The following is a 27,902-nucleotide window of genomic DNA, read 5'->3' on the forward strand; positions in this document are numbered from 1 at the left end:
GTGAGAAAAGAAAAAGACATTTTTAGGGACTGGTAAAGAAAATAGAAAAAAATGGACAGTGAGGATCTCATAAACACAGAAAGCAAGCTGATAACATACAGAATCTAAGGACCCCTAGACTTGACTTGAGGTCAGTGAGGCAAGGAGACCCATTGGCCAAAATGAATTGAAGAATGAGATGGAAGAACAGGGTTAGTAATAGCAAGTGTGAGCACAGAAGAATGCTAAAACCCAAGATCTTGAGGATGGAAAACTTCTGAGAGACAATAAAGTCCAAGTCTTGATTATACTTATAAGAGGTTAACAAAGATGAAGAAAAAAGCTAAATAGATGTGTGAATATTAGGATCCTTTGATGCCATATTGGGAGAGGGATGTTAAGTGGAGAGATGAGCAGAAGAGGGCATTATGAGCAAAGATATACAACATGCTGTTGTGAACAAGAGCCAAACATAGAAAGAGATCCTTGAAATCTGCTCTCCCACTCCTCACCTTAGCTCAATCCTGACATTTCTTTGAAACCCTTTTCCATAAAAGCTGCTCTTCTGACCTTTTCTGACTCAGGGACCTATGTCTGATTCCCTTTTTATTTTTATTTTATTTTTAAAATTTTTCACCTTAAGTTAAATTCATTTTTAATCTCTCTCTATATATACATACACACATATGTATATATGTATATAGATATATACATATATATGTATATGCATATATGTGTGTGTAGATAGATAGATAAATAGATAAACATTTTGATACTATGGGTTGATCCCAGGGCCTTAAGCTTGATAGGAAAGTAATCTACCAGTAAGATACATTCGAGTTATACAGGCTGGCCTTGAACTTGTAATCATCATGCTTTAGTCTCCCAAGCAGTTGAGATTACTACTGGTATGTACCACCATGCCCAACTGAGCTTTTTATATTTTAGCAACACTTTAGTTGCAAGTATGCCTTTAGTATGTCATATAACCTAAATGTTCAAAGAAATATTACGAGGACTCATATTTATCAAAATTGTTTCTACCTTATGTACATATATGACTGCAGGACCAATGTGATTCTACAACATGTACAATCAGAAAAAACAAGAAATTATACCCCATTTATAAATGACATATCAAAGTGTATAAATCCATTCTACTGTCATGTGTAACTAATTAAAACAATTTTAAATTTTTTTCCAGTTTGAATAACAACATGGCAATGTTTTAAATCAAGTTGCCAGAATGTATACTTTCTGAACTCAAGTGAAAGGTCATATGTTAATGTACAGAAGGTTAAGATAATTTAAAATGTGATTTTTAATAAATAAATTTAGAATAATTTTCTTAGATACAGATCTATTATATAGCATACCACAGTTCCCATCTGCCATCTACAGCAAGTACTGTTCTCTGGAGACTGCTCAAATGCTATTCTTATGCCCCTTAATTCAAAATTAATTCCAACAAAAACTAATCTAACCAAAAAATGTGGTGCATAGTTTATTCCATTGTAATTCCTGCTTCTGTAACTCAAAATAAGATTATTTTTCTGCCCTTTGGCCACAGATTACCTTCACACAATTTGAGAGTTATGATTTTCCCATTAAAACAGGAGCTGTTAAAGTTATAACAATAACCATGCAAATGAATTACTTGTATATTTGCTGGAAGGCAAAATAAGGGGAAAAAAAGGAAGATTTATCTATGCCCAAAGAGCTACTCCAGTTTTCATAATATCAACACTTAAAACAAGCTGACCTTGTTATTTTACAGGGAAGGCATTTGCCAGTTTAGTTCTAAAACAGCAAATTCTTTTTCATGCTTGTCCAGTGTCTGGAGGGATGGGGTTGTTTTTGAAGGCAGCAGGGTTTCTCATGTATCCCCTTTATAATGAAAATTATATCAACAATGTCTAAGTTACTTAACTGTTGAGGCCTCACTTAAAAAAAAAAAGTCTCGACTAAACATTTACTTCAAATGCCCATTTCACTTTGGTTGAATTCATAAAGCATTAGAGTAGCAAGAATTAATTGAGTTTAATAAAAGGTGGTGAAGTCTCCACCAGAGTACCATAGGCAAAAAATATTATACTTTTTTATCATAAAAGTATATAATTATATTAATTTCTTCCTGTATCCATGAGCTAAAAATTTTTCCTAAGAGGGTAATCAAATCAACATTAAATAAAAGTGGTGGGAATTCTAGGAATCAAATTATTCTCTTCCCAGTTTCAACATGGAAATAGAAGATGCAGCTGAATTATATAAGTGAAATATGAGTGCTGGCAAAAATATCTCATTTGAATACATAATGTATTCTTAAAATATGTCCTTGAAAGTGAAAATTTAAAATAGTCTTAATAGTAAATGAAGAACTTCTTTCCTGGAGAAATGGTAAGATTGTTGATAGATGATGATATGTGATAAGATTCTGAATCCTAGAAGAATCGTTTTTCTTGGATGTAGTCCTAGCCATTCTAGAAGGCAGAGGATGTCCTTGAAGGACTAGGATATGAGGCTTGTCATATCTTATCAGGGCAACCAGGGAAATAGAGACATCATTTTTTAGTGATTTTAATTTTTTTTTGATGGTCTATGCACTGCATTGATTATTTCCTTTGCTGTGCAAAAGCTTTTTAGTTTGATATAATACCTTGTCTATTTTTCCTTTTGTTTCCTGTTGCCAAAAAACTCCTTGTCCATTTCAATGTCCTCAAGAATTTCCCCTGTGTTTTTTTCTAGTAGTTACATTGTTTTGGGTCTTATCTTTCTTAAATCTTTAATCCATTTTGAGTTGATCTTCATAATTGACAAAAGATAGGCATCTAGTTTCATTCTTCTGTATAAGGATATCCAATTACTCCAACACTGTTTATTGAAAAAACTGTCATTCTCTGATGTGTTTGCAGCACCTTTGTCAAGATTCAATTGACAATAGATAATGTGGGTTTATTCCTAGGTTCTTTTTTCTGTCCATTGGTCCATATGTCTGTTTTTATACCAGTGACATGCTGTTTTAAGGACCATAGCTTTGTAGTATGTTTTCAAGGTAGACAGTACAAGGCCCCATGCTTTGTTTATTTTGGCCATTTGAGTTATTTTATAGTTCCACATAAATTTCAGTATTGTGTTTTCTAGCTTCATGAAGAATGCCATTGGTATTTCTATAGGGATTTCATTGAATCTATAAATTGCTTTGGATAGTGTAGATATTTTACCAGTACTAATTCATCCAATCCATAAAAGTGGGATATCTTTCCACTTTGTGTCCTCTTAAATTTCTTTTATCAGTGCTTTATAACTTTTATTTTCACGTCTTTGGTTTAATTTGTTTCTAAGGTATTATTTTCTTGGTTTTATTGTGGTTAATATAAATGGGATTATTTCCTTGATTTCCATTTCAGATAATTTGCTATTGGAATATAACAACACTACTAATTTTTTATATTCATTTTATATGCTACAACTTTGCTGGAAACATTTATTGGTATTAACAGACTCTTGTAGCAATATGGGGGATTTCTAATATCAAATGTCATGTCATCTGCAAACAGTGACAATTGGACCTGTTTTCCTATTTACATGTTTTTCATTTCTTTCTCTTGTCTAATTGATCTTCCTAGGCTTCCCAGCAGTATGTTTAATAAGAGTAGTGGTCTTGTTCTGGATCTTAGAGAGAAAGCTTTCAGTTTTCCTATTCAATATAATGTTAGTTACTGGCTTAATACAAATGGACTTTGTTATGTTGAGGTTTGTTCCTTGTTTGCAAATTTGTTCAGTGTTTTTATCATGTAGGAACATTTAATTTTATTGAACGACTTTTCTGAATCAATTGAGAAGAACATGTGGTTTTTGTTCCTCCCTCTGTTGATATGGTGTTATGTTTATTGATTTGTGTATATAGAAACGCCCTTGCATCACCTTGCTCCCATAAATTCTGAGCAAGATGATTACTATCATTGATACTGTTGTCACTTTCAGTATTTCAGCACCAGATGTCACCAAGACCCAGGAGTTAGCTGTTGTATGTTGCCACTGTTTCAGTCCCAGAGGGAAATCCAAGCGCAGGTTATTTCCAAATACAGTGTTGGTGTATTATTCAGAAAGAAATAGGAGAGTACCTAGCTAGTGATAGTATTCTTTCCATTTAAGCCTCTCTCTGGTGTCACCATTGGTCCAAATGCCATGTCTATAGTTACCAGCTTGTGGTCAGAAACTGTAGGATTTGGAATAGATCTGAAACGAGTCACTGTGAAAACACCAAACCTAAGCATCTATGTCATCTATGGACACTGAAACTGTCAAGTTATGTAAAAACATGAGCCCATGGCCCATTAATACCAGCATAACACTATCTTAGAACCAAGGCTGCCTTAGGCTGTCTGTTTCTAATATGGACTCATGGCCCAAAACTACTAAAACCAGCCACAGGTGATGATAACTGGAGTGGAATTATATTTGGAGCTATTCTGGAGGCCCTATCCACAGGCAGATCTAGGGCTGGAGGCTTTGGGGATCTACCCAGGGTTAGACTTCAACAGCTATGCTGCATGAGGTTGGCAGCTGGTGATAGAGACAGTCCCTTTACAATCAAAGTTGATGCTAACCTGAGCTGTCCATGAGTCTCAGCTACAGAATCCTGCATGGTATCAGGAGGATAGTGGGTTTGCTCCAGGCCTGCTCCAAGTTCAGCAAGCCTTGTGTCTTCCTGCCAGTGCATAGGTCTGTACTTGATGTTAAGCCTGTCAAGAGGCTTTGTGAATTCTGGTCTCCTTACATGGCTACTTACATTTTGTACCAGGTACTGGGTCTCACTGTGTTGGGCTTGACCCTTGACTTTGAGACAGAGGCCTGTGTTAGCTTCTGTGCTCTGCTCCCCAGCAATAGCAGTTACATACCTAACTCTGACATCTAAGTTTGGGGGAAGAGTGTTAGAAGCTATCAGTCCTCCAGCATAAGACAATTCCAGGGGCTCAGTCTGCAAGTATTGGCCGGTTATAGGACTTTTTCCAGCACTAGATTTCTCCTCCAGGGGCCTGGTACTAGGTTTCAGATCTAAGGCCCTGACTTAATTCTCTTTTTCATGTCTTGGGGGGAGGTGCCTCTTTTCATCCTGGGCTGCTTGGAGTTGGGGCTTCTTCAATACATTTGTTACACTAACAGCAGCCCAGTGAGTGGTCTCTCACCTGATATCCTTAGCCCTTGGTATAACAATAGATGTTTGACCTAGTTTGTCTGTGGGAAGAGATACCAGAGGATCTTATTTACCTACCACCTTGCTCCAAAACTTCCCTTATCCAAGCATCTTTCTTTCTGATAGACCTACTGCCACTTCTATGAGCCAAGGAAAAGGGCAGGGAACATAGAAACCCAAGCTCTTTCATACATCTGACTTTGTGCTGATACTTGGAATAGGCAGAAGAAAGATAGGTCTGTACCATCTGGCAACCACAATTGGGCTCAAAGATGTCTCGTATCCAATCACATGTCTATGCCTGTACTTCTGGTGAAGTCCCTGATCCACCACCAGAGTAGAGTTCAGCCAGCAAGGTCCATTTGAAGATGTTCACAGTTAGTGGGTGAGGAACACTTCCTGAGAAGGGTGAATGAAATCAGCAAGCAGTTTCATGGGAGAGGGCCACATTCTAAAGCTCTGGGGAGAAGAAAAGAACTGGATATGATTCTAACGGGCTGATGAAGTGACACCTAAAAATACAAGCCTGAGCAAAGCTTCTAAAAACAACATAAGGCTGCAGAAAACAGGAGAGGTGTCAAGAGACGGTGTGTCTTCGGAATCTGGTAGAGCAAGCTCCAAAGCACTGTCTTTTAATTGATGTAAAGAATAATTTGTTCTGTGCAAAGAAGACAGTTTAAGAGTATATATGGATAATTATATGAAACATGAGAATACTGTCTGAAAGATAGGACTTTGTGGATGATCAGATTTAGATCACTTTTGCAGTTTACATTCTTGCTTGTTTAAATACTTAACTCAAAAAAAATCAGCCTCCATTAAATTGGATCTTCATAATGCACAATGAGAAATTTCTTGTGTTTTTATAAATCACTTGCTCATCTTATAAATTATTTATGGCCACTCAATCCTATAACAATAGAGAATACACACATATATATGCACAAGACATAGTAGAATACAAATGACACATAATTGTGTGTGCTCACTAAGTTTTTTTTTATTTTTTCTTTAAACAACTCAATGGTCTTCTAAGTTATTAAATTATTTATGGTAATTTAACCACATCACAACTACAAAAGAAGAGACCACCTCCTACACACACACACACACACACACACACACACACACAGTGAAGACACATTATGTAAAGGAGTGCATTTTCTTTTGGAATGATACTTTAAATATGCCCAACAAGCCTATATTACTTATGATTCCTTTTTGATCCTTCTTTACTTTAATGTAATGTATAATCTCTGAATTATGGCTATTAATTTTGTTTTAAATCAAATTTAGTTCTTGGAAAGTTAATGAAAAATGTCTTCAAATGTCACTTGAAATTTTTTCTGAACTATCACTTAAATTTACTTTCTGAAGTGAAAAAGTATAGACCATGGAACAGTTGTTTCTATAAGCAAAGAAGGATGTTCCTTTTTATAGTCAGTTAGAAGATGATTGCATTTTTACAAAGTAAAAAGGAAGGTACATTATCTGGGACACTTCATTTTGTTTTAAATATGAACAATATTTCATCCCTGCCCAAGAAAGGTCCTGCATAGCTTTCTCAGGAAAAGCAAGCCTACTGGTCTTTGGAGAGAAGAGACACAAAGAATATCATCGTGGACTAGGAACTTCCAAAAAAAATGTTTGGAAAAATGATTTTTATCCGACAAAATCACCTTAGATATAATATTTGGGGGAAATCCTTTGATTCTTTTTAATGGATATGTAAATTAACATATTTTGGGGGTGATGTTCATTTGTTCCTTTCTTTGTTTATGAGATATACATTTAGTACTTTGTAGTTGTATTATTATTTGATGGAAACACTAAAACAACATGGAAACTATAAACCAATAATAACATAAAAATAATTTAATAGCCATTTTATATTTGCAATACCCTAAAAACTCATTTCTAATGATTACTTAAATGGAAACTACACAGAATTCAATTTTGGAGTACAACTATAGAATGATTGCAAAAGCCAGTTCAGATTTATCCATGTTCCCATCCATTCTTTGTACATACTTTATCAATTTCCTGTGGACCCTACCTGCAGGTTGAAGACTTGACATCAAACCAGTGACTGATACTTTTATTTCTTCAATTGTTGTCAGGACACTTTCTCATGTCTAGGGCTACTGTGAGAACACTATTAATTCTCAATTCTCACTTTTTCTAACATAATAATTATTGTGATTTATAACTGCCATTGATAGTTGGTCAATCTGATTTGAATCAAAGATGTATGGGGCATTATATAATTATAATGTTTGCAGTGATTACACTAATAAGTTTATTTAAAAATACAGGATTTGAAATATGTATTTTTACAGATAAAACATCTTCAAACATATATGCCTTTCATTTATACAGTAAGTAGTACTGTTAGGAATGCTTTTTTGATATAACACAACTTTGTTTTTGTGTATAATGTGTGACTACACAGCAATCACTGATATGTGGCTAAAAAATGCATCATAGAAATGAAGTTCACACATGATTCATGGATTTATCCATCTACTTAATGTGTAGTTATTTAAAACCTATAACTGTTAGGACACTCAAATTAAAAAATGAGGAGAGTAGATAGTGTAAGCATAGTCCTTACTTTCAAGGGGTGTTCATATTTTAATTAGGGAGAGATATATTAAACATGAAACCAGGTATTATTTGATTATAATTGTGAAAATTGCATCATAGTAGAAGTACAAGATACTCAAATAGAAAATAGAGTTCTGTCTAAAATTTATAAGGTAAGAGAAAACTTGCAGAAACTCAAGATTTAGTAAAATTAAGGGAAAATAGTTAAAGAATATTCCAGGAGAATGGAATACCCAAACCTTCAGACAGGAAGGAAGAGATGGGTAGAACTGTGGAGAGGAAAGTACATTAAAGTTGGAGTTCAGAATATTTACCATGGCGTTTCACCCTCATCCTATTTCATAATAAGGGAGATCGCCACTCTAGAGTCATAAACATGTAGATGATTAATTAAACTATGGCATTGTTAAATTTCCCTAGGGATGATAAAGAGAAAACTATTTAAATAACAATACCCCGAGAATGCTTAGCACTCAATATTTAGATAAGTGATTGGTCCAGCAAAGAAGAATGAGTACTCCAAGTGATAGGAAGAAGAACATCAGAGACCCAGGAGAGGGAGTAACTAGACATGTCAGATGCTGTTGGGACACAACAAGATAAATTCTGACAGGTTATAGGCCAAACTGAAGTTTTTGAACTGGAATGGATGCTGGTTAGAGAAGGAAAGGGAAAAAAAGAGCAAGAGCCCAATTCATAGGGAGAATGTAGGGGGATCGGTGGATCTCAGGTCTCAATGAAGTCATGGACAAAGCTGTCTTAGAGATAGGATATTTGTCTGGAGTTGAGAAAATAAGTGAGAATAGGAGATGGCCATTTCGTAATTTGGGGGTTTGAAACATTTAAGGTGACGAAAAATTTTACATGTGACTTTGGTAGTGGAAGGCTGAGGTAAAGAAATTAAAAGTTCATTTGCAATAAGGAGATCCAATTGGAGTATTGAAAAGATACTTATATATATGTAGATGTCATCTAGAATTATGGCTACACTGAAGCTAAAAGGGACAGCAATAATGTGGTTGCCAAAGTGTTTTTATGAAGGATGCATGATGAGTAGAGATTAGTAGACAGATGATACCAACAAGAAGAGAGATGGTGCACAGCTAGATGGTGGTGGTATAATTTGAGTATTGAATGTCTCCATAAAGGCTCATGGGTTAAAGAGTTGGTCCTCAGTTTGGTGCCATTGGAAAGTGGTGGGAACATTTAAGAAGTGACATCTAGTGGGAGGTTTTAGATCATTGAAGACATGCCCTCAAAGGGGATTGCAGGATGCCAGTCTTTTTTTCTCTATTTTGTGTCTGGACCAAAAGGTTAATAGGCTTCCTCCTCCATGTTCTCCTACCATGATGTACTTCTGAACCACAGGCCCAAAAAACAACAGGACCCTTTGATCACAGACGGAAACCTCCAAAACTGTGGTCTCAAAACCATTTTTCTCTTTATACCTGATTTTTCTCAGGTATTTTGTCACTGACTAACATGATGGGGATATCAATTCAGCAAGGAGGTAAGGATGCAATGGCTAGCACTCAGGACAAGGAGAGCATGAACCTGAGGATAACCAGGATGTAAAAGAATAAGTAGTCATCCTCACTTGCAAGACAAGTGATGTCTTCAATGGAGAATAGGGATTTAGCCAATTAGGGAGAAACAATGTTCTGAAAGTGGAATAGTCAGTGAAGGTTGAAAACCACAGGACAAAGTTCTAAAGGCACAGTGGAAGAATCTGAGCACTAGGAAAGAGGTGAGAGAAGGGAGAGAGTTGGGAGTTAATGAAAGGCACAGAGCAATGAAGAATGGAGCACTGAGAGAATTTTACTGTAACAGAAAATAAATGTTTCAGTATGATGTGGAGATGCACGGAAGTGGAAGGAGAGGCTGAGGAGGTAAACAAGATGAAAAATTTGAAAGGGTTTCTAGCTTGAGAGAAAGCTACCTCCCTTTAGGTCACAGGAGCCTGGATATAATACATAAAGCAAAGAAATGGCTGGGTAATCTGACAGGGCTTGATGAGCAGAGACTCCAGTGTGGGGACTGCTTCCAGCAAAGAGGAGTTCTTAATGTCTGAAATGTTAATATCTTTTTAAAATGTCTAATCTGCCAGAGGTTTGTACCATGAAGCACAGGACCTTTGTAATAACTGACCCATTTCGACCAAGTGCTTATTTTCTCTCACTGGGCTTTCATGACAAAGGGTTTAAGAACTTTTTAGAATTCAGTATTTCTTCATTGCTTTATGAAATGTAAGATGCATAATTTATATGAACTGTTAGATTTCCCCTCAATGTTGTAATGTTATTACTTGAATTTGATATGAAAAGTCATTAAGTACATTCCTTCTTTAGTTTATTTCTCAATACTAAGAAACTATGATTTAATACCTAATAGCTTGAAACTAATACATTTTCCAAAGATATCTAATTCAAAATCAGGAGGATACTTAAATGTTGGTTGAATCCATTTTTCTTCAAAACTTGTGTGATAATGTATGCCTGACAATATATTTTAAAAGTCATACTGGCTGATAGACCTTTTCACTGGCTGTGGATAAGTCAAATGTAAACAAGTGTGGTGATTTAATTCTAGTTGATATCAGCGTTCAAACTCTGATCTTCTGACTTGTCCTGGTAATATCACTAGGACACATTATCATTAGAAAAAGAATTTGGGAATTATGTACAAATGATTTACCATACTCTTATTTTAATTCTCTGCTTAAACAACTTAAGAAATTTTATTTTAACAAATTAGAGTCTGAAACTAGGTCACTTTTATATTTGCGTTCTCATATCACACCCAGTGTCTTGAGAAAATATAGATAATTGGGTTGTTGAATGCACCAATTATCTACTATCACACAATCCTGGATGGCCACCAAAAAGACTTAATGACATACAAGCCCAAAATACACTTAGTTCATGAGATTGTGTTTTAGCCAGGTTTAGCCAAACTGAGCTGGTTTCAGGTGAACTGGATAGGTTTTGCTCAAATTTTGAACAAAGTGTAGATAGGTGATAGGGTCAGGCCAGGGAAGATGAGAGCTGGTGCAGTTCTGCTATCATATATATCTAATTAGAATGAATGAATGAATGAGTAAATAAATGAATAACTTTTTTTTAAAAAAAAGGATATGGAATGTTAATACCTCCAGAACACTTCTCTCCCTTCTCCTCACCTTTTACCAAGGTCACTAGGGAATTGTTCCTCCCAGCAAGCAGTTGTTAATGAATACCCTTTGGGTGGCTCCTTTTCTGCCATTTTGGGCAGATATGGAAAATAGGGAGAACCATTCTCTGATTGGCTTTTTTTCCTGTCCTTCTGGTCACCAAGCAGGTGGAATGGGAGGAGGGGGCATTAGAAGAAGGGAAACCTGAAATCTGGGCAAGACACCCCTACTCTCTCAGGCACCAGCTCTGCACTACCACCTCTCCAGAGGTTGCTCTCACTCTGGCTCTCGCTCTCTCTTCTATTCTTTAAATTAAACTTTTTGCTCTTGCCTTGGCATTTCCTGGGTGTTCAGTCTTCAACACCAGGGTAATAGGACTCTATCCTGATTCAAAATGTCTAGTTTCAAAATGTCTAGGCTCCTCTGGCTGCCAGTTGCCTCATGTTGGGCAACTGATAACCTAACCCCACTCCATCTCACACTCAGCCTCCAGCAGGCTAATCTACACAGGTCACGTTCTCATGGCCTAGTGGAAATATAAGCATGAGCAAAACAAATTGTGCAAGCATCTCTTAAGCCTCCATTTCAGTAAATATGCTGTTGGTCCAGAAGAAGCCAATGGACAAGATAAAACCCAGATTTAAATGGCTCTGCAAAATTTCATGTAAAGGACATGGATACAGACAGTAGAGAATTGGGCCCATCAGTGCAACCAGTCCCCTGCAGGGAAAAACTCAGCAGATCAATCATAGGATGACAAAAAAGCACCATACTAAGGGTCAGGAGACAAATCCCTGAGGCTTGACACTATTCATTTTGCTAATACGGGTGAATTATTTAATCACACTGAACTCTAATTTCCTTATTTGCCCTTTCCAAGCTTTAAAAGCCTTTGATTTTATACAATCAATCTTTAATTAATTTAATGCTATACTATTCGGTAGAAGGAACTTTAGAGAAAAGTTGCTCATTATTCTATCCTTTAGTGAGACAAACTAATGTAAATGGCCAAAATTGATGTGGCTAATTTTGACTATGAATCTTCAAATATTTTGTAATTACATTCAAACTGATATTCTTCTAGTCTGAATCTGGGTATGAATCAAATGTATTTCTTATTTAGGTCTTCCTATCTGATGATCCTTTTAAAGTATAAAATATGTCAGTGGAATGTCAAGCACTATGACATCTTTTATGTGTGAGATGAGTTATAGGGGCCATTGATACTGTGCCTTAATAATTCATTTATACAATATAATTGATTTATGCAATGAATTATTATTCTTAAGTTGACTAGAAGAGTTTCTCAGCTTTTCAAGATGCTGATAAAAATATATGTAAATTTCAAATAGATGTTATATTTTATGTAAAGAGTACAGATAATACAGAAATGATACCCACTCTTCGTTAAACAATATGTAATATATAACAAGGTCTGTATTATTTAACTATAAAAATAAAACCAGTTAAAATGCTCTAAATTAAAAATATTTTCTAAGCCTTCATAAGGAAAAAAGTAACACATACAAAAACGTTTTTGAAAATGATTTTTTTTTTTTGTGCCAAACAACTTCTTCTAGTCACTTAGATGGCCTTAAAAATTCTACACTTAAACTATCAAAATATATTGAGGAACTTATAATTTATAACTTACTTTGACATATAAGACTATTCTCTTTTAAGACATACAGAAATGAGTTGCCATATGATAAGTGTTTATCCTTGTCATATCTCTGGGAAACATTTATTTTGGACTGATAATTTACTTGTAAAATCAATCACGCTGGCCTGTGTCATTTCAGAGTCACCATGTAGACGTGTCCAAGAAACTTCACTCAAATCAAGCTGGCCTGGATTCAAGAGTACCAGTTGGTTGTCCGAATGATTTGGCCAATGTGGAGAGAGAGAAGAGCAAGCAGGGATCCCGGCAATAGTCAGCATCAATGTTACTACAGGTCAGTTAAGCTTACAAGATAGTGGTTTCAATTGTCTACAAAAGACACACCATATACAGTTTCTTCCTACCATTTTGTTTGGAATACATGGCTTAGCCAAAGTGTCTTCCTTGCCCTGAAATTCTCACTGAAGTTTTAAGTGCAGCATGACACTACACACTCACAATAATGATGGGACTCTATTGTTTTCCACTACCAATTTTCCCCCCTCGTTTATGTTTTTTGTTAGTAAAGAGGTATTTTCTTTTAAGATTGCTTGTGTTGTCATGAAAATAATATCTTGACATCCTTTCCAGAAGAATGAAAAAGAAAAATTCATGCCTTGAAAAGAGGTTAAAATAATTGAGATTTTTAAATCTTAAAAAGCATCAGATAAGAAATCTAATGCAGACTTGAATTATAATGGTTTAGTTTATAGTGATGATGATCTGATATTCTTGCTGTGTACTAAGGGCAAAACAAAAACAAATGGACTTGTGAAGTTGATAGCATTCAATTAAGCTACCCAGACTCACTTCCATATGGTGGAAATTTGAGATGAGTTAGCAAGGAAATAAGAATTTTCATTTCTGGCAATATTTTAGATACACAAACCAGCCCAGTTTCTATTACACTTTATCTTTGAAACTTCACATTTAGTTTGAAGGAAACTTGAAACTGTAATTATTCTTAAGCATACAGTTTGTTCCTTTTCCCTCCTTATTTGGTTTTGTAGCTAGCATACTTTTTTCTCCAAGGACATGTAAAAGTCAAAACACTAGATATAAAGTCTCTGAAGTGTTTCTGCTCCAAACCCTGTCTGTACAATCTGAGCTCTTTCATGTAGTTAGCTTACTGGCTTCTGACACTCCTATAAAAATATCCCATAGAGCTGTTCTTATTACCTTTTCATTGACTCTCTCTGAGTGATAAAAATGAAATTCTGTAAAGGACTTTGAAAACCATGCATATTGCAATTCCTCCACATTTCAAATACTAATCAAGTGTGACTATAAAAGAAACAACCTCAGCGGTGAAAATTGCTGCCGTGTGTTGAGTCTCAAGCCATTATTAATTCATTGGAAACTATTTTTTTCCTTTAAGATTATGGATCCTAAAAAATACCAGATAACACAATTCCTGAGATCAAAGTTTCTGTTTCAATCATAGAGAAACTTGTTATCTCATCTTTCCTTGGGTGTGCATCTCTGGGAGACTACAGCCAAGGCCATGATTCTCTGTACTCAGTGAATAATGCAGAGTATGTCATAAACCAGGGAAGCACCTGCTTTCAACATATGCCTGCAAGTGATGTTTTTAAAGACAAAAAGAACCCAGAATTAAAGTAATGGTTCTAAGCAAGTGAAATTTCCTAACTTCATTCAAGAGAGTAAAACAAAATGTCCGTTCTTAAGATTATTCCAACATGGATTTACTTAGAAATTACCCTATATGCACATCTGGGCAATATATTTACTTCTTTTCCCATTTTTACATGCAATAACTTATAGAATCTTTCTTCATTATGAATTATAATTATGTGACAACTCCATACATAAAAATATAAAAGTAAAATAAAACCAAAACAAAAATGTTCAAGCTTTATTTTGTACCTCATATAATATAGTATATGTGACTTCATGTAAAAAATAACTAAATTCATATTTAACATTACCTTACTTGGTGTGGATAGTTCATCTCTGAATATGCAGTAGCCTCCTTTGTGTTCAGAGTGGAAAAATAAGAGGCTCTCTCAGCTTTTCCTGTTTTTTTTTTTCTTTTCTTTTCGTGCGTGTGTGTGTTTGGTGTGTCAGGAATTAAACTCAGGCACACTTAACCACTGAGCCACATCCCCTTTTGAAACAGAATCTCATTAAATTGCTTAGGACCTCCCTAAATTGCTGAGGCTGGCTTTGAACACACGATTCTCCTGCCTCAACCTCCTAAGCAGCTGGGATTACATATGTGCCTCCACTCCCAGCTTCCTTGTTCTCTAGTACTTAGACAAGAGTTGTTCATTTCCTAAGTTTTTCTTTTGGTGAGAATGGTGGGTTGCAGAATCTTTATAGCATATCAAACACTGAAAAAACAAAAATTTTAAAAGCTTAATTAAGGTGGGGTACTGTTTTTCTGATCGTGCTCCCTCAGATCCGTTCTTTCAATTAGATGAGATAGAACCTTTTCAAATATGCATCAATAATTACTAGAGGGAATTTTTTAATCAAGATATTCAGTGTAAACAACTTGGAGGGCTTGCTGTGAACAGCTGAACATGAATTATATAATAACAATTGACTCCACACAGCCAGAAGTATAATAAACTATAACTCTAGACCATTGCTGTCAGCTGAGCTCCTTTCACTAAGAAACTGATGAAAATGTTTCACCAGATCTCAGATGACCTTCTTCTGTGGATCTTAATTCATTCTGATGGCTCAGTGATGCTCAAATCTTATTTTAAGAACATTATCACTAAATTTACATGTTGTTTTGCCCATGAATAATAGTATACTTCTCTTAAATAGCATGAATAAGTAGCATGAGGGTAAAGTTCAGACCTTTGAAGTCTAAACTGAGAATCCTAGGTCTAAATTTTCTCTCCCCAACTTGCTGTGTACCAATTTGCTATACTTTCTATGTCCTTATTTGTCAAATTGGGTTAATATACACCACAGGCTAATTTCAAGATTATTTTGTTCAAATAAATGAAAGTTAGTATAGTCATCTGATAAACTCCAAAATAGTCATTGCTATAGTAGTTAACCACTGAGTCTTTGTAAGTTGGTTGCTCAAGACAACTTTGCTTCCCTGTAACATCTCTACAAAGTGCTGGCTATAGTCATCTGATATTGTAGCTCTCAGTCCATGAGTTTCAGTATACAGTTTTTTTTTTCTTTTGAGAACTATATCTTCATGGAAACTGTATGGCCTTTGTTAATGCTATTGACATGAGAAGGAATGAAAAGCCCTCTTTGACAACATCTCTAATTTCTGAGTCTAAGAAACATTGGAGACACATGGATGATCTGATTCTCTCTAATGGACTATTTATCCTTCTTGCCTCAGCAGCAATATCTCAGGAAAGCACAAGGTTTCTTTGGTTAAATAGCTAAAGAACTATTTTTAGTAGATAGCATGTGTTAAATAGAAATGTTTGCATTAAGGTGTTTGGTGCACATCCAGTTCCCTGGGTTGATTTGCAAATGGAAAATCAATTGGGAAGTGTTCTCAAAAACAAAAAACAAAACAAAACAAAAAAACCCAAAACAACAACAACAACAACAAAAAAACAAAGGCAGAATAACAGAAGCATGTATGGGCAGAGGGAGAAGGTGAATCATGATATACTCACAACAAAGACCTCAGAAAGTCCCCAAGGCTGTTGTGGAGTTGGGGGTCCTGAGAGTTGTCCAAAATTAGGGTAGGCCTCTATACCCCCTGCACCAGTCAATAATAAGGTACAGCTGTCCCTGAGACAGGGCTTGACTGTGCATAAGGTGGCTTTCTTAAGCCAAGGGCAAAGTCATTTGGTAAAAGAGGATTATTGCTTAGTTATGAGGAGGAGCTGGTAATGTGGGTCACTCAGTAATTACTGCAATTGCTTCTGGTGATTTTTCTGGCCAAAGAGCGGCCATTCTCATTTTCCTCCTTGTGGGTCCCTCTAGAAACCGAAATCTTTGCCAAAAAGTATGATTTTTTATAAATGTGCTTTTTTCCCCCCTGAATAAAATCTTTCTATCAAGAAAATTTTATACTCTCCTGGTTCATTTTCTCTTTTGCAATTCCCTTCCTTTTGGAGCTTCTACTGTGTTCTTTGAATTATCCCAAATTTGTAGATGAAATTTGCCATAAATTAGACAAGTCAACCAGTGCATAGAACCTTGAGCCCAAAACCAAAAAACAGTACCCTAAGTTCTAGTATCAGCTCTGCCAAAACCTGAATATGTAGATTTTCATAAGTCATTTCCTTTCTCTGAGCTTTACTTTCCTCATCAAACCAGGAGGTACACAAGGTAATCTTCAGGCCCTGTTAATTCTGAAAGCTTTTGATTCAATGGCCTATTCTGATATCAAAACAGGCTGAGATTATTGAGCTCAAACTGTCTCATCTCTGGGTAAAACTCACATATATGTGATTCTCCACATCTAGGATCCTCCTTATTTTTGGGAAACTAAACAGGTGAGAGGAAAAATGCTCCATAGGAAAGTACTCTGCTGAGGCCAAGAGGGGAGAGTAGAGAACAGAGAATAGATCTATAAGAATGTAAAGAATTTTTTTTTTACTGAGATTTAGTTTAATCTAAATATCTAATATAAACTTTTTAAATTTATATAATACTTATATAATATTTTAGATATGGTGACACAGGCTGACTAAAACAGAAATCAGTTGGGGTCAAAGCAAGACCAAAACTCGGCTAGGCAAACAGGTCCTAGAACTCTGCCTCTAACTCTGTGTTCATCCTCTAGGACACATGGCTACATGAAGTACTTTCAAAATGACTTGGGCAGCCCTGCCTCTTTGGTCTTGTTGGTTGTAGGCACATGGGCTCTCTTTTAGCCTGTCTGTCTCCACAGCCAGCAGCTTCTCTGAGAAGTTCACATTACTGGTATCTTTTCATTCCTGGGGTATCCATTCCAGCTTTGGCTTCAACTTCACAACTCATACATTGCCCTCTCAGTGGCAGCCGACGAGGACTCCAACCATGCTAAACTTTGCTTGGCCTCCCAGGCCTTCCTTTGAAATCTTGATGGAAGCCTTCATGACCCCTTAACTCCAGCAACCTGCATTTCTGTAAAACCAGCACCATGTAGATGACAACTTGAACAATACTTGGGCCCCCGGCATCCTATCTGTAGTTGCCTCTGAATGTCTGCTCAACTCAGTATGGTGAAAAGAGTTCCTAGGCCCCACTGTATGAGCAGGGCATCATTGTGATCTCATGATCTCCTTTCAGAGGGATTTTGGCTTATGTACCCTGGAGCCTGTGGGTGTGATCTTACAAATAACTGAGATGCCATCAAAGCATGTGGTTTCTGAGCAAAGTACTTAGCATCTCTTTAAGAGTTGTAATTTCTTCAAGCACAGCTTCCTTGACCCCAGCTTTACTTTACTTTTCTGGCCAAATGGCAAGTTTTTAAAATCCTTAAACTCTTCCTTCGGTTCCCAATTCTCATAGTAAACCTGGCTAAAAGTTGCCAGTAATATCCATGCCAGTGACTGAATGCTGTGCTACCTTGAAATTTTCTCCACCACATTAAATATTTCATCATTTAAAAATAAAACCTCACTCAGAATCTCAGTACAAGGGGAAAATATAGACAAGTTCTTTAACATTAATGGTGACCTCTACTCCAATTCCCAGCAGAGTCTTCATTTCCCTCTAAAACTTCATAAGTGCATTCTGCAGTCCTATCTTTATTCTGCTCTTTAAGCTGTCTCTAGAATTGCCAATTAAACTCCAATTACCATATTCTAAGGCTTTTCCAACCTGCATTTCCAAGTATCTTCTGCAAACTATTTCCAAAGGCTTCTGAACCACATGATCAGGTTAGTTATAGCTGCAACACTTCTCAGTACCAATCTCTGTTTTAGTTAGCTTCTTGTCACCATAACCATAACACATGACAAGTACAACTTAAAGAAGGAGAAGTTAATCTGGCATTCAGTTTCAGAGAACTTAGTCCATACATAGCTGACTCCATGTCTCTGGGCCCAGAGAGAGGAGCACATAATGGGGGAAGGACCCAGCAGAGGAAAGCCACTGACCTCATGGTAGGGTTGTGAAGTAGACTGGGAGAAAGGAGTTACAGGGAAGAACAGCCCTTCCAGAGAATGCCTCAAGTGATCCGCCTCCTCTAGTCATGGCCCACCTCACTATAGTTACCACCCATTCTGTCCATTCAAAAAAATGATGGACTGATTAATTTACATCTCTCATAATCTAATTATTTGCCCTCTCAGTATTCCTGCAGAAACACATGAAGTTTTGAAGGGACACCCCATATCAAAACCTTAACATAAATCAGTTCCCTCTTAGGACTAGATAATTAGATAAGGTGGGGATCCATATTAAGACCTTGATAAAAATACCTGATTATATACTATCCAAAGTCAGTTATTTTCAATAACATTCTCATAAAATACATTATGGTTTCTCAGTTTTAATAGAGGAATAACTATGGTCCACTGTTATTATAAATAGTTTTCTAAGTCCGATCGTTATTTTTATGCTAAAGACTGGAAATCTTGTCATTCAGAATATTGGATGACTTTGCATGGCCCAGTGGTCCAAGTCTGTAATCCCAGAGGCTCAGGTGGCTGAGGCAGGAGGATCATGAGTTCAAAGCCTCCCTCAGCAAAAAGCAAGGCACTAAGCTACTCAATGAGACCCTGTCTCTAAATAAAATACAAAATAGGACTGGGAATGTGGATTAGTAATTGAGTGCTGAGTGTCCCTGAGTTCAATCTCCAATACCAAAAAAAAAAAAAAAAAAAAAAGGATAACTTTAATTTGGCAAACAAAAAAGCCAGTATGGCTTTCATGCTAATTTTTTAATTGTTGAGCTAAATGATAGTTCTATTTTTTTTAATTTTTTAATCATTTATTTTTATTTTGTACTTATTTATGGGTTACAGTGTGGCATTTCAATACACCATATGCAATGTATGCTGATTAAATCAGGATTATTAGCATCATGTCTTTGTCCTTTCTTTATGTTTGCAGCCTTCAAGCTTCTCACTTCTTGCTTTTCATAAATTGTATAATAGGTTATTGCTTCTTCCTTCAATTTAATATCAATGCAGATTTTTCATCATATAAACAAAATAATGATATCATTCCCTTCCCTTTACACTTTTAGAGAATGCTATCATAGATACAACATACTTCCTATGACTTTAAAATTTTATATGATCATCCTTCATCTTAATAGCAACCCTCGTCTCAGAAGTTTGAATGTTTTAAGAATATGTTAGAGGGAGAAGCATAGTCGTCTTATTGTTTGAACAGTTTTGAAATATCATTTCCTATTAGGCAGTTGTGTGAGCACTGACAACTTTGCCCCTCTTCTTCCCTGGAGATTAATTTATTTCCTGCAGTGCTTGCTCTTTGTGGCAAGCCTCCTCGTCAGCCTTCACCAATGGGAGCTCTCATCAGCAGAATGTTAATTATAAAAGCAAAGCCATATACAGTATTAAAAGAAAAAAGAAACTTCTCAAGACAAAGCAATGTTTTTCTTTTCCTTTTCACTCTAATTCCCACTCAGGCTGTGGTTGAACAGAATCATTATCCACTGGAAGAATATTCCACAAGGTGGTGGAGTACAGTGGAATTTGAAAAGGCTTTGTAACCAGGCGGACCCAAGACTGAATGAACTCTAATTCAAAGAATGACTCATTCTTTGTGATTTTGTTTTGCAATATTTAAAATTAGAGTAAAAAATGTCTACCTCACAGAAGAGTTTTTGTAAATTAAAAAAAAAACTTAATAATAATGTTAAAAACACTTATTTAGGATTTTTATACTTTAATGTTTTCAGTCAAAACTATGCCATTGCTTGTTTTTGTAAAGCCCAGAAGCTAAAACATTTTATTCCTTTAATGGTTTAAAAACATAAAAATACAATCTATATATTAGATTATACTTTCTGATTTACAGAAAATTAAAATTTCAATGTCTATAAATAAAGTTTTATTGAAACCTAGCCACACTCATTCATTTATATATTGTCTCTGCCTACTTCAATGCTCTGTCCATAAAGCTGAATAGTTGTGACATGTTTGTTCTCTTGTTCTTTAGAGAAAAAGTTTACTAACCTTTACTCTAGAGAGTCTGATTCAGAGGTCCTAAGCTGTACCAGGAAACAATTTCAGCATATTTCTCAGGAGATGCTGATGCAGGGTGTCTATGAACCATTTTGAAAAATAATGCAATAAAAGAATTGTGAATCCTCTTTCTTATATTGTCTCTTATCACATGTACTCCACTGGCAAGATCCTACTGACTTTATTTTCAATGATATCTCAAATATAACCACTTCCTTTCTAATCCACTTCTATCAGCTTAGTCCATGCACTACAATCAACCATCATCACATCAGGATTTTTATAGTGTCTTCCCCACTAGTCTATTTGCTTCCACCCTTGTATCATAGTGTCCATTCTCAACAGAAAAGCCAGAGTAAATGTGATCAAACCTTTGCCAAATCATAGAATTTCTCTCAGAATTCATAGTAGCCTCTCCACTCCTCCCCCATACCATGGCTTTAGTTGTGTCAGCCACATACCTGATTCTCAAAATCTCCAAGGAGTTCCATCCTGAAGGCTCACCAAGGCTGCTTTCTCTAATTGGTTTAATCTTCTACTGATCTTATGACTTTCAGTGCTATCTCCTATAGGAAGCATCTGACCTGTTATAGGTTCTCAACACCGAATAAAGAAATGAACCCCAGACTTCTATTTTGTAATTATCTAATTGTATTTTCTGTAGGCAAAAACAGTTGCCAGGAGTACAAATATGACTCATCTCTGAACAATGGTACAGTATCCACTTAATCACTGCAAATGAGGGAAACAATACAGCAGCTATTAATGTGTACCATTTGTTTATTCAGACTCAGCCAATAATGTCATTACAAAAGGTACTAAAGAAAGGAAAGTAGGCGGTTCGTACAGATAGGAGGAGATAGATGGAAATCCTGTTGAAACTGTTGAAGATAGATTCCATAAAATATTCAGAATAGAATGCAATCACAGAAGGTGCCTGGCTGACTGCAGGTTTTACTGTTCTACATCAGATTGAGCAACTTTAGGAGTCTGGCACTCAAAGTTCCCAAGAGGGAGCATGAGGTGTGAAAAGCATGGATTCAAATTAACACTTTAGGAAATGTCGGCTTTAAAAGGGAATGCAAATCAATTTTAGATATACTTGAATTTGATTCCTCTAAAATATGAGGAAATGGAGATGTTCTTTCACTTCAATCTTCTTGTTCAAGGAATTACCCCTCTGATTTTATGCTTATAACTTCATTTTGTGGACTGAACAACAGGTTACTTTTACAAAAGTATGTATTCTGACTATCAAAGGGCACTTCTTTAGCTTATATGTCTTACAGAGAAAAATGAAATAAAACTCAGCCTGTTTTTCTATAGCTGAAGTGTTTGGCTTGCTCTTCATGGAACTTAGTCTATAGGACTCTGCATTCCTCAGTTAATTTATTATCTAAGCATTTGGTTTGGTAAATATTTAATGCAGTTTAAGAAACCACCTCTGGTTGAACTTGGGATGTTTCCAAAAGGAATGGATGATGAATTCCTCAAAAAGAGAAGTGTTTCAAATAAATTTGGGTTTAAAAACAAATAATTGTGTGAAAAAACAGTTCCTACACATTTTGAGATTTCTTGAAAGTTAATGCAATGAGGAACAGGATTTCTAGCCTATGTGAACTCTTCTGCTGTATCCATAAGCTGGCCACCAGAGTATGGATGTTATGTAGAAGATCCCCACTTAGGGCCAGCTCAGGAAGGGGAGAGTGACTAAAAAAAAAAAAAGCCCCCTCTAAAATTCACATGGTTAATCCCATTATTTCACCTTGAAATAACATATTTATTCTAATTTCCTCACTTCCCATTTTTCTGCTTGACTATGTACTATCTTAAATCAGCTTATTGACAAGGGAGAGTGAGACTAATAACTGTCAAGATGACAGATTGAACTTTCTAACCACAGGCCTATAATAGTTTTATGTGCATGTGATTTGGTAATAGCAGGTAATATTTCTGTAGCACTTTATGTTTTACAAAGCACTTGCAGATCCATTATTTCATTTGATATTTCTTCAACTCAATGATTCAGTTATGATTATCAAACTTCATTCACTGTTAAGGAAATGAAATTCAGAGATTCCTCAAAACCCACCACCATTGAGTTGTAGTCTCAGGAATGAGAACTAAGTCCTCAGATTCTGTTTCTTTGTAATACAATATATCTATTTCATTTTTCCTTATCTCCCCCCAGTAAGAAAAGCAACATTGTGAAGTAAGAAATACTGTTGTTATCCCTTTTTAAAGATACAATCTTAAAGATAGTAACTAATAGAAGTGGGAATTAAATCTGGGCATACTGCCTAAAAATCTTGTTTCTTTTATCTATAATGTATATTCTACAGTGGCTAGTTGTATTGATATTTGTGATTTTAAAAAGATCTAAAAGATCTGAAGATAGCAGTTGGGGGATCATGAGGAGAGAGACTTAAATGAAAGAGGACACAAGGCCCTGGCTATCTTCCCCATCAGCCACTGATGACCCAGACTCCAGCCCCAGTTAACACAGAGAAGAGTTATTGACAAAGAAAGTAAATTCTTGTCATTAGGAGGGTTCACATGTTCAGAGAAATTCTATTTTTTTTCTATTTTGACATCATTTTTTTTCTCAATTAGTCTGTGAACTCCTCAGAAGTCACAAAGCTGTGTATTTTGTTTTCGTGTTTCACATGACTCATAAAAATTAACAAGAGTTATTGAGACAGTTTTAGGCTTTTTGTATTTATAGATCTATTTAATTTTTATAGCAGCTTCATAAAATAGGCATTATTATCCCTGCCCCTCTCCTGTTTTTAAAGATGAATAATAGGCCCACAGGGTTAGATAACTTACTTTTGACTATGCTACTATTAGTGGCAGAGAAAGAATTCAAAGGATAAAGGAAAGGAAGGGAGAGAAACAGAAGGAAGAACGGGAAGGAAGAGAGGAAGGAAGGAAGGAAGGAAGGAAGGAAGGAAGGAAGGAAGGAAGGAAGGAAGGAAGGAAGGAAGGAAAGAAGGAGGCTGTTTTAGGTTATGACTACTCAGGAGCAAAAGATAAAGAGAGCTCCTGTCCATTTAAGTGGCCAGCAATCAAATGGTCTTTAGGATGATCAAGGTATGAGCAAACTCATACCTTGATTTTTCATACCTTGAGGTTTCTGGTTCCCTGTGCCTCTTGACCACTGTAGTGTTTGCTAGTGGGGCTTTTTAAGCACTCTTCCTCATTCTTCACAAAGCCGTAGTGGGAAGGAATGGAGGACGAAAGTCTGGAAGGACCTTGTATTAGTGTCTGGTCTGCCTACAGGTTAACTCTGAGCTTTAGATCATGCAGCTTATGCTTGAAACCTATAACTTCACCTTCAATTTCCCATGTGTAGATGCCCACTCCCTGCTCTGTGGTTGCAGGTCTAGGACATCAGCCAGAGTGTTGATCTGGAATCAGATATTTTTAGATCACCATCAGCTTCAACGCCTTACTACTGTGTACTTGCTTGGCAGGTCAGAACTTTACTGTGGCCTACCTTTCATTGCCCATAAAATAGAGTTGTAATGAGGATAAACTAAAATGCATGGAAAAGCATTCTGTCAACTGAAAAATACTTTAGGAATGGAATTATGTATTATCTCCTATCTCATAGAAATGTCTACCAAGTATCTGCAGAATTTGCATCTCTTCCATTTATTTTATTTTATATTTTGGCTCTTCTTATTTGGTTCCCAATTATTTCTGAAAAGCATATGCATGTGAGTCTCTTACAAAGAGTACTTGAAAGCAGATGGTTTCCTTCCTGGATGGATCCAATACATATTTTTGATGGACCCCTCTTTTCTTTTCTTTTCTTGTAGAAATCTTCAAAAATGAAAAACATCAAAAATAACAAGATGTGATGGAAGCTACTTGGGCAGTGAACATAAATGTTGCAAAGGAAATGGAACCTTGCCTTGAGCTGAAAACCAACTATCCCCAAAGGACTCCAGGAGAATTTTGACTAGCCACTGCAAAGAGAGAACAATCTTAAAATTTTAACAGATAAAACTCAAAGAGAGCCCTATGATATGGAATTCACATTGACTATTTTGTTGTGCCAAAATCTGTATGTATTGTCTCATCACTAGGACATGTTTATTTAATGTGAACAGTTTTGAGTCTCTTGTTTCCACTACCAATAATTAAGCAAGTGAAAATATTTTTATACTTCAATTTCTATGTAAAATTGGTTAAAAATAGGATGCTAGCTCTCCACATATTTTTTATCCTTTTTTCTATGATTTATTTTGCCATTATTCTAAGACTAATTTAAAGAAAAATAATCATATCTGAGAATGATTTAAAATACCCAGGTTTCTTATGTGATTCCCTGAGAACTGTGGAAATGAGTTTGTTTAGGAGTTTGTTTTATAAATGCACTGTAAATAAATGTTTTGGAGTCTCAATAGTCAAAGCCTTTGTGAATTGTAGAAATTTTCCAAAACTTCTTCCTCTAGCTTCTTAAAATCCTGAGTTTATGTCTTTAATGTATTATGCCTTATTATTTTGTGTACTATATATTAGATAATTCTTTATATTGATGTTTACTAGAATTGTAGGAAAACAATTTAGGTAATCATAATATTTGGTGCAAATATAAGGGCAATAGAATAGTAATAAAATATAACATATTTGGGTGACTAGAAGCCACAGTGATCTAATTATTATATATTAGAATAACACTTAAAGATCTGTAAAAATGACTTTAAGAGCAATCACATTTGACAATTTATCTTATTAGGCATGAAGTATATAGAAATGTTATTTTTTCCCTGTGAAAATGAAGAGACAGAATTTATTTGGTTAAAGTTACATACAAAGCCTTAGACTTTTTTTTATATAGGTCATACTCCTTATAAAAATTCACTTCAACCTCATAATCAACTTGGACTATATGGAGAACTTATTAGATGATTTAGCACCAAAGAGTATCTGAGAACAATAAATCATGATGCAACTTTCCACAGGGGGAAAAAATTACAGTTAGTGATCTTTGCTTCAGTGTTTATATTCCGAGGTAGCTTACTTCCCTTATCTTTAAAAAAATTTTTTTCATTTAAAGTTGCAATAAATCCTGATTTCCAGTAATCTAAAGATTGTTTAGTGATTAGATTGTGGTAATATCACTTATTATCTATAATTTCTGAAGTTATATGAGATGATTTTGGCTTCTGTTTATTTTATCTGTTTATGCCCATAAGAACAACACATTTTCAAAGTCTAATTTTGAAGACAAAAGAGATGCCCACTCAATCCCACAGCTGTAGAAAACTGCACCAAGGTGTTTTTGGACTCATAGGATTTGTTGTTTTTCAAATAGAGGATATTTATTATTATTTTTAATTTGATATAGGAGAATAATTAGATTTCTACTTTTAGTAAGTATAATTATTTGATTATAAAATTGAGACAATGCATATACTATTTTGATTATAAATCATCAAATTTTTTGTTGGAAGTCAAAAACTAATAAAACAATTTTATATACTGTGTTTCCAATTGTCTTATATTAAAATTATAATAAACTTTTTGCTCACTATGGAAGACATTAGAAAATTGAAAATAAATTTTATAATTTCCATCAATATGTGTTCTCTGCCATGTTCAAAATAATCAACTCCCTATAATTATTAAATTAAAAATTATTTATCTAGTGTTATGGTTTAGATATTAGGTGTCCCCCCAAAGCTCATGTGTGAGACAATGCAAGAATGCTTACAAGAGAAATGATTGGGTTATGAGAGCCTTAACCCAGTCAGTACATTAATCCCATGATGGGATTAACTGAGTGGTAGCTATAGGTAGGTAGAGTATGATTGGAGAAGGTGAGTCCCGAGGGGCATGCCTTCTTCATAATTCAGTCAGTTTGAGGAATGAAAATATAAAGGATGTGAGAAACAGAGAAGAATATGATTCCTTGAGAGGAGCTGCCTAAACTCTTATAACAAGGACTTTCATAGAAAGAACTGTTGTAAGATTTGAGTCAATATTTAATGTAACTTCTAGATATTTATCCAAAGGTTTCTGATCCAAGAGATTTCTGAAAGGAAGAGAATACACAAAATGTGTTGAAGGAAAGAGCAATAATTGTTATATAAATATAGATTGATAGGTTGGAATACTAAAACTGGAATCAAACAACAAGAAAGCATTCTTCTAAATTCACTATAAAACATCTCCAAAATTTTACCACTTTTTTCTCTTTCCACTTCTACTATGGTCCAAGCATCAATCATTTCTCAGGTTACTACAATAACTCTGTAATTGTTCTCTGCATTATTTCCCTTGCTACCTGTCATTCTATTGTTACTGAAGTAGCCACAATGATCTTACCGTGCTACATAAAACACAGTCACTGCATATCTCACTCAGATTCCTAAAACGATCCTGATCCTACATGATCTATTCCTGCTATCCCTCTGGCTCCTTCTCTCTGATGTTCTTTTTTCACTTTTAACTTAACTCTGATCTTAGCATTATTCATCAGCCAGGACAGGATTGGTCCTGCCTCAGGGCCTTTGCATTTGTGGTCCTTCCTGCATGGAATGTTTTTGCTTGGTGTTCCGTGAAAGTCATTCACTCACTGTCTTAAAGTTTTTACCCACATGTTGTCATCTCAGTGCTGTCTGCCCTGGCCATACTTTCTCAAATTGAAACCTCAACCCTACCTGGTCTTTTCCATCTCCTTCCTTCTTTTAATTTTCTTCATAATGGATTTCACTTACTATATATTTTACATGTCTAGTTTATTTTTGTTTCCTGAAGACAGGGATTTCTGTTTGGTTTGTCCAGTCTACTTGGGCACTTAGACTAGTGTCTGACAGATATTTGATGTTCATTTATATATTTGCTGAATAAACTGATGAGAATTTTTTAAAAAATATATGAGAGATAATTCCAGACTGGTCAGGTCTGAATTCTGACTCAGCTGATTATTAGGTTTCATTGGAGAAGTTTGACAACTTCCTTCTGCTTCAGATTCCTTTATGTGTAAAACTGGGATGAAAATAGAATCTACCTCATAGGTTACTTGTGAAAACTTGGTGAATAAATACATGCAAAGTGCTTAGAGCTTTGCTTGACAAGGATTAAGTCTTAGATATATTTACCAGTTATAATTGCATGAAAAATATATTTCACCCTAAATAAGATGTGAAATGTTATGACAAGTCCTTTTATTGT

General features: G+C 35.5%; 1 protein-coding gene across 1 annotated transcript in view; it reads left to right on the plus strand.

Moving 5' to 3' along the window:
• Positions 1 to 12,886, plus strand: part of Themis (thymocyte selection associated) — a 180,543-nt gene extending 167,657 nt beyond the window's left edge. Inside the window, exon 5 of the mRNA XM_026380986.2 lies at positions 12,755 to 12,886. Within this exon, the coding sequence (XP_026236771.2) occupies positions 12,755 to 12,886 (132 nt within the window). The remainder of the gene's footprint in view (positions 1 to 12,754) is intronic.
• The last annotated feature ends 15,016 nt before the right edge of the window (positions 12,887 to 27,902 follow it).

This window comes from Urocitellus parryii, chromosome 8 (genome assembly GCF_045843805.1).
Source record: "Urocitellus parryii isolate mUroPar1 chromosome 8, mUroPar1.hap1, whole genome shotgun sequence".
NCBI lineage: Eukaryota > Metazoa > Chordata > Mammalia > Rodentia > Sciuridae > Urocitellus > Urocitellus parryii.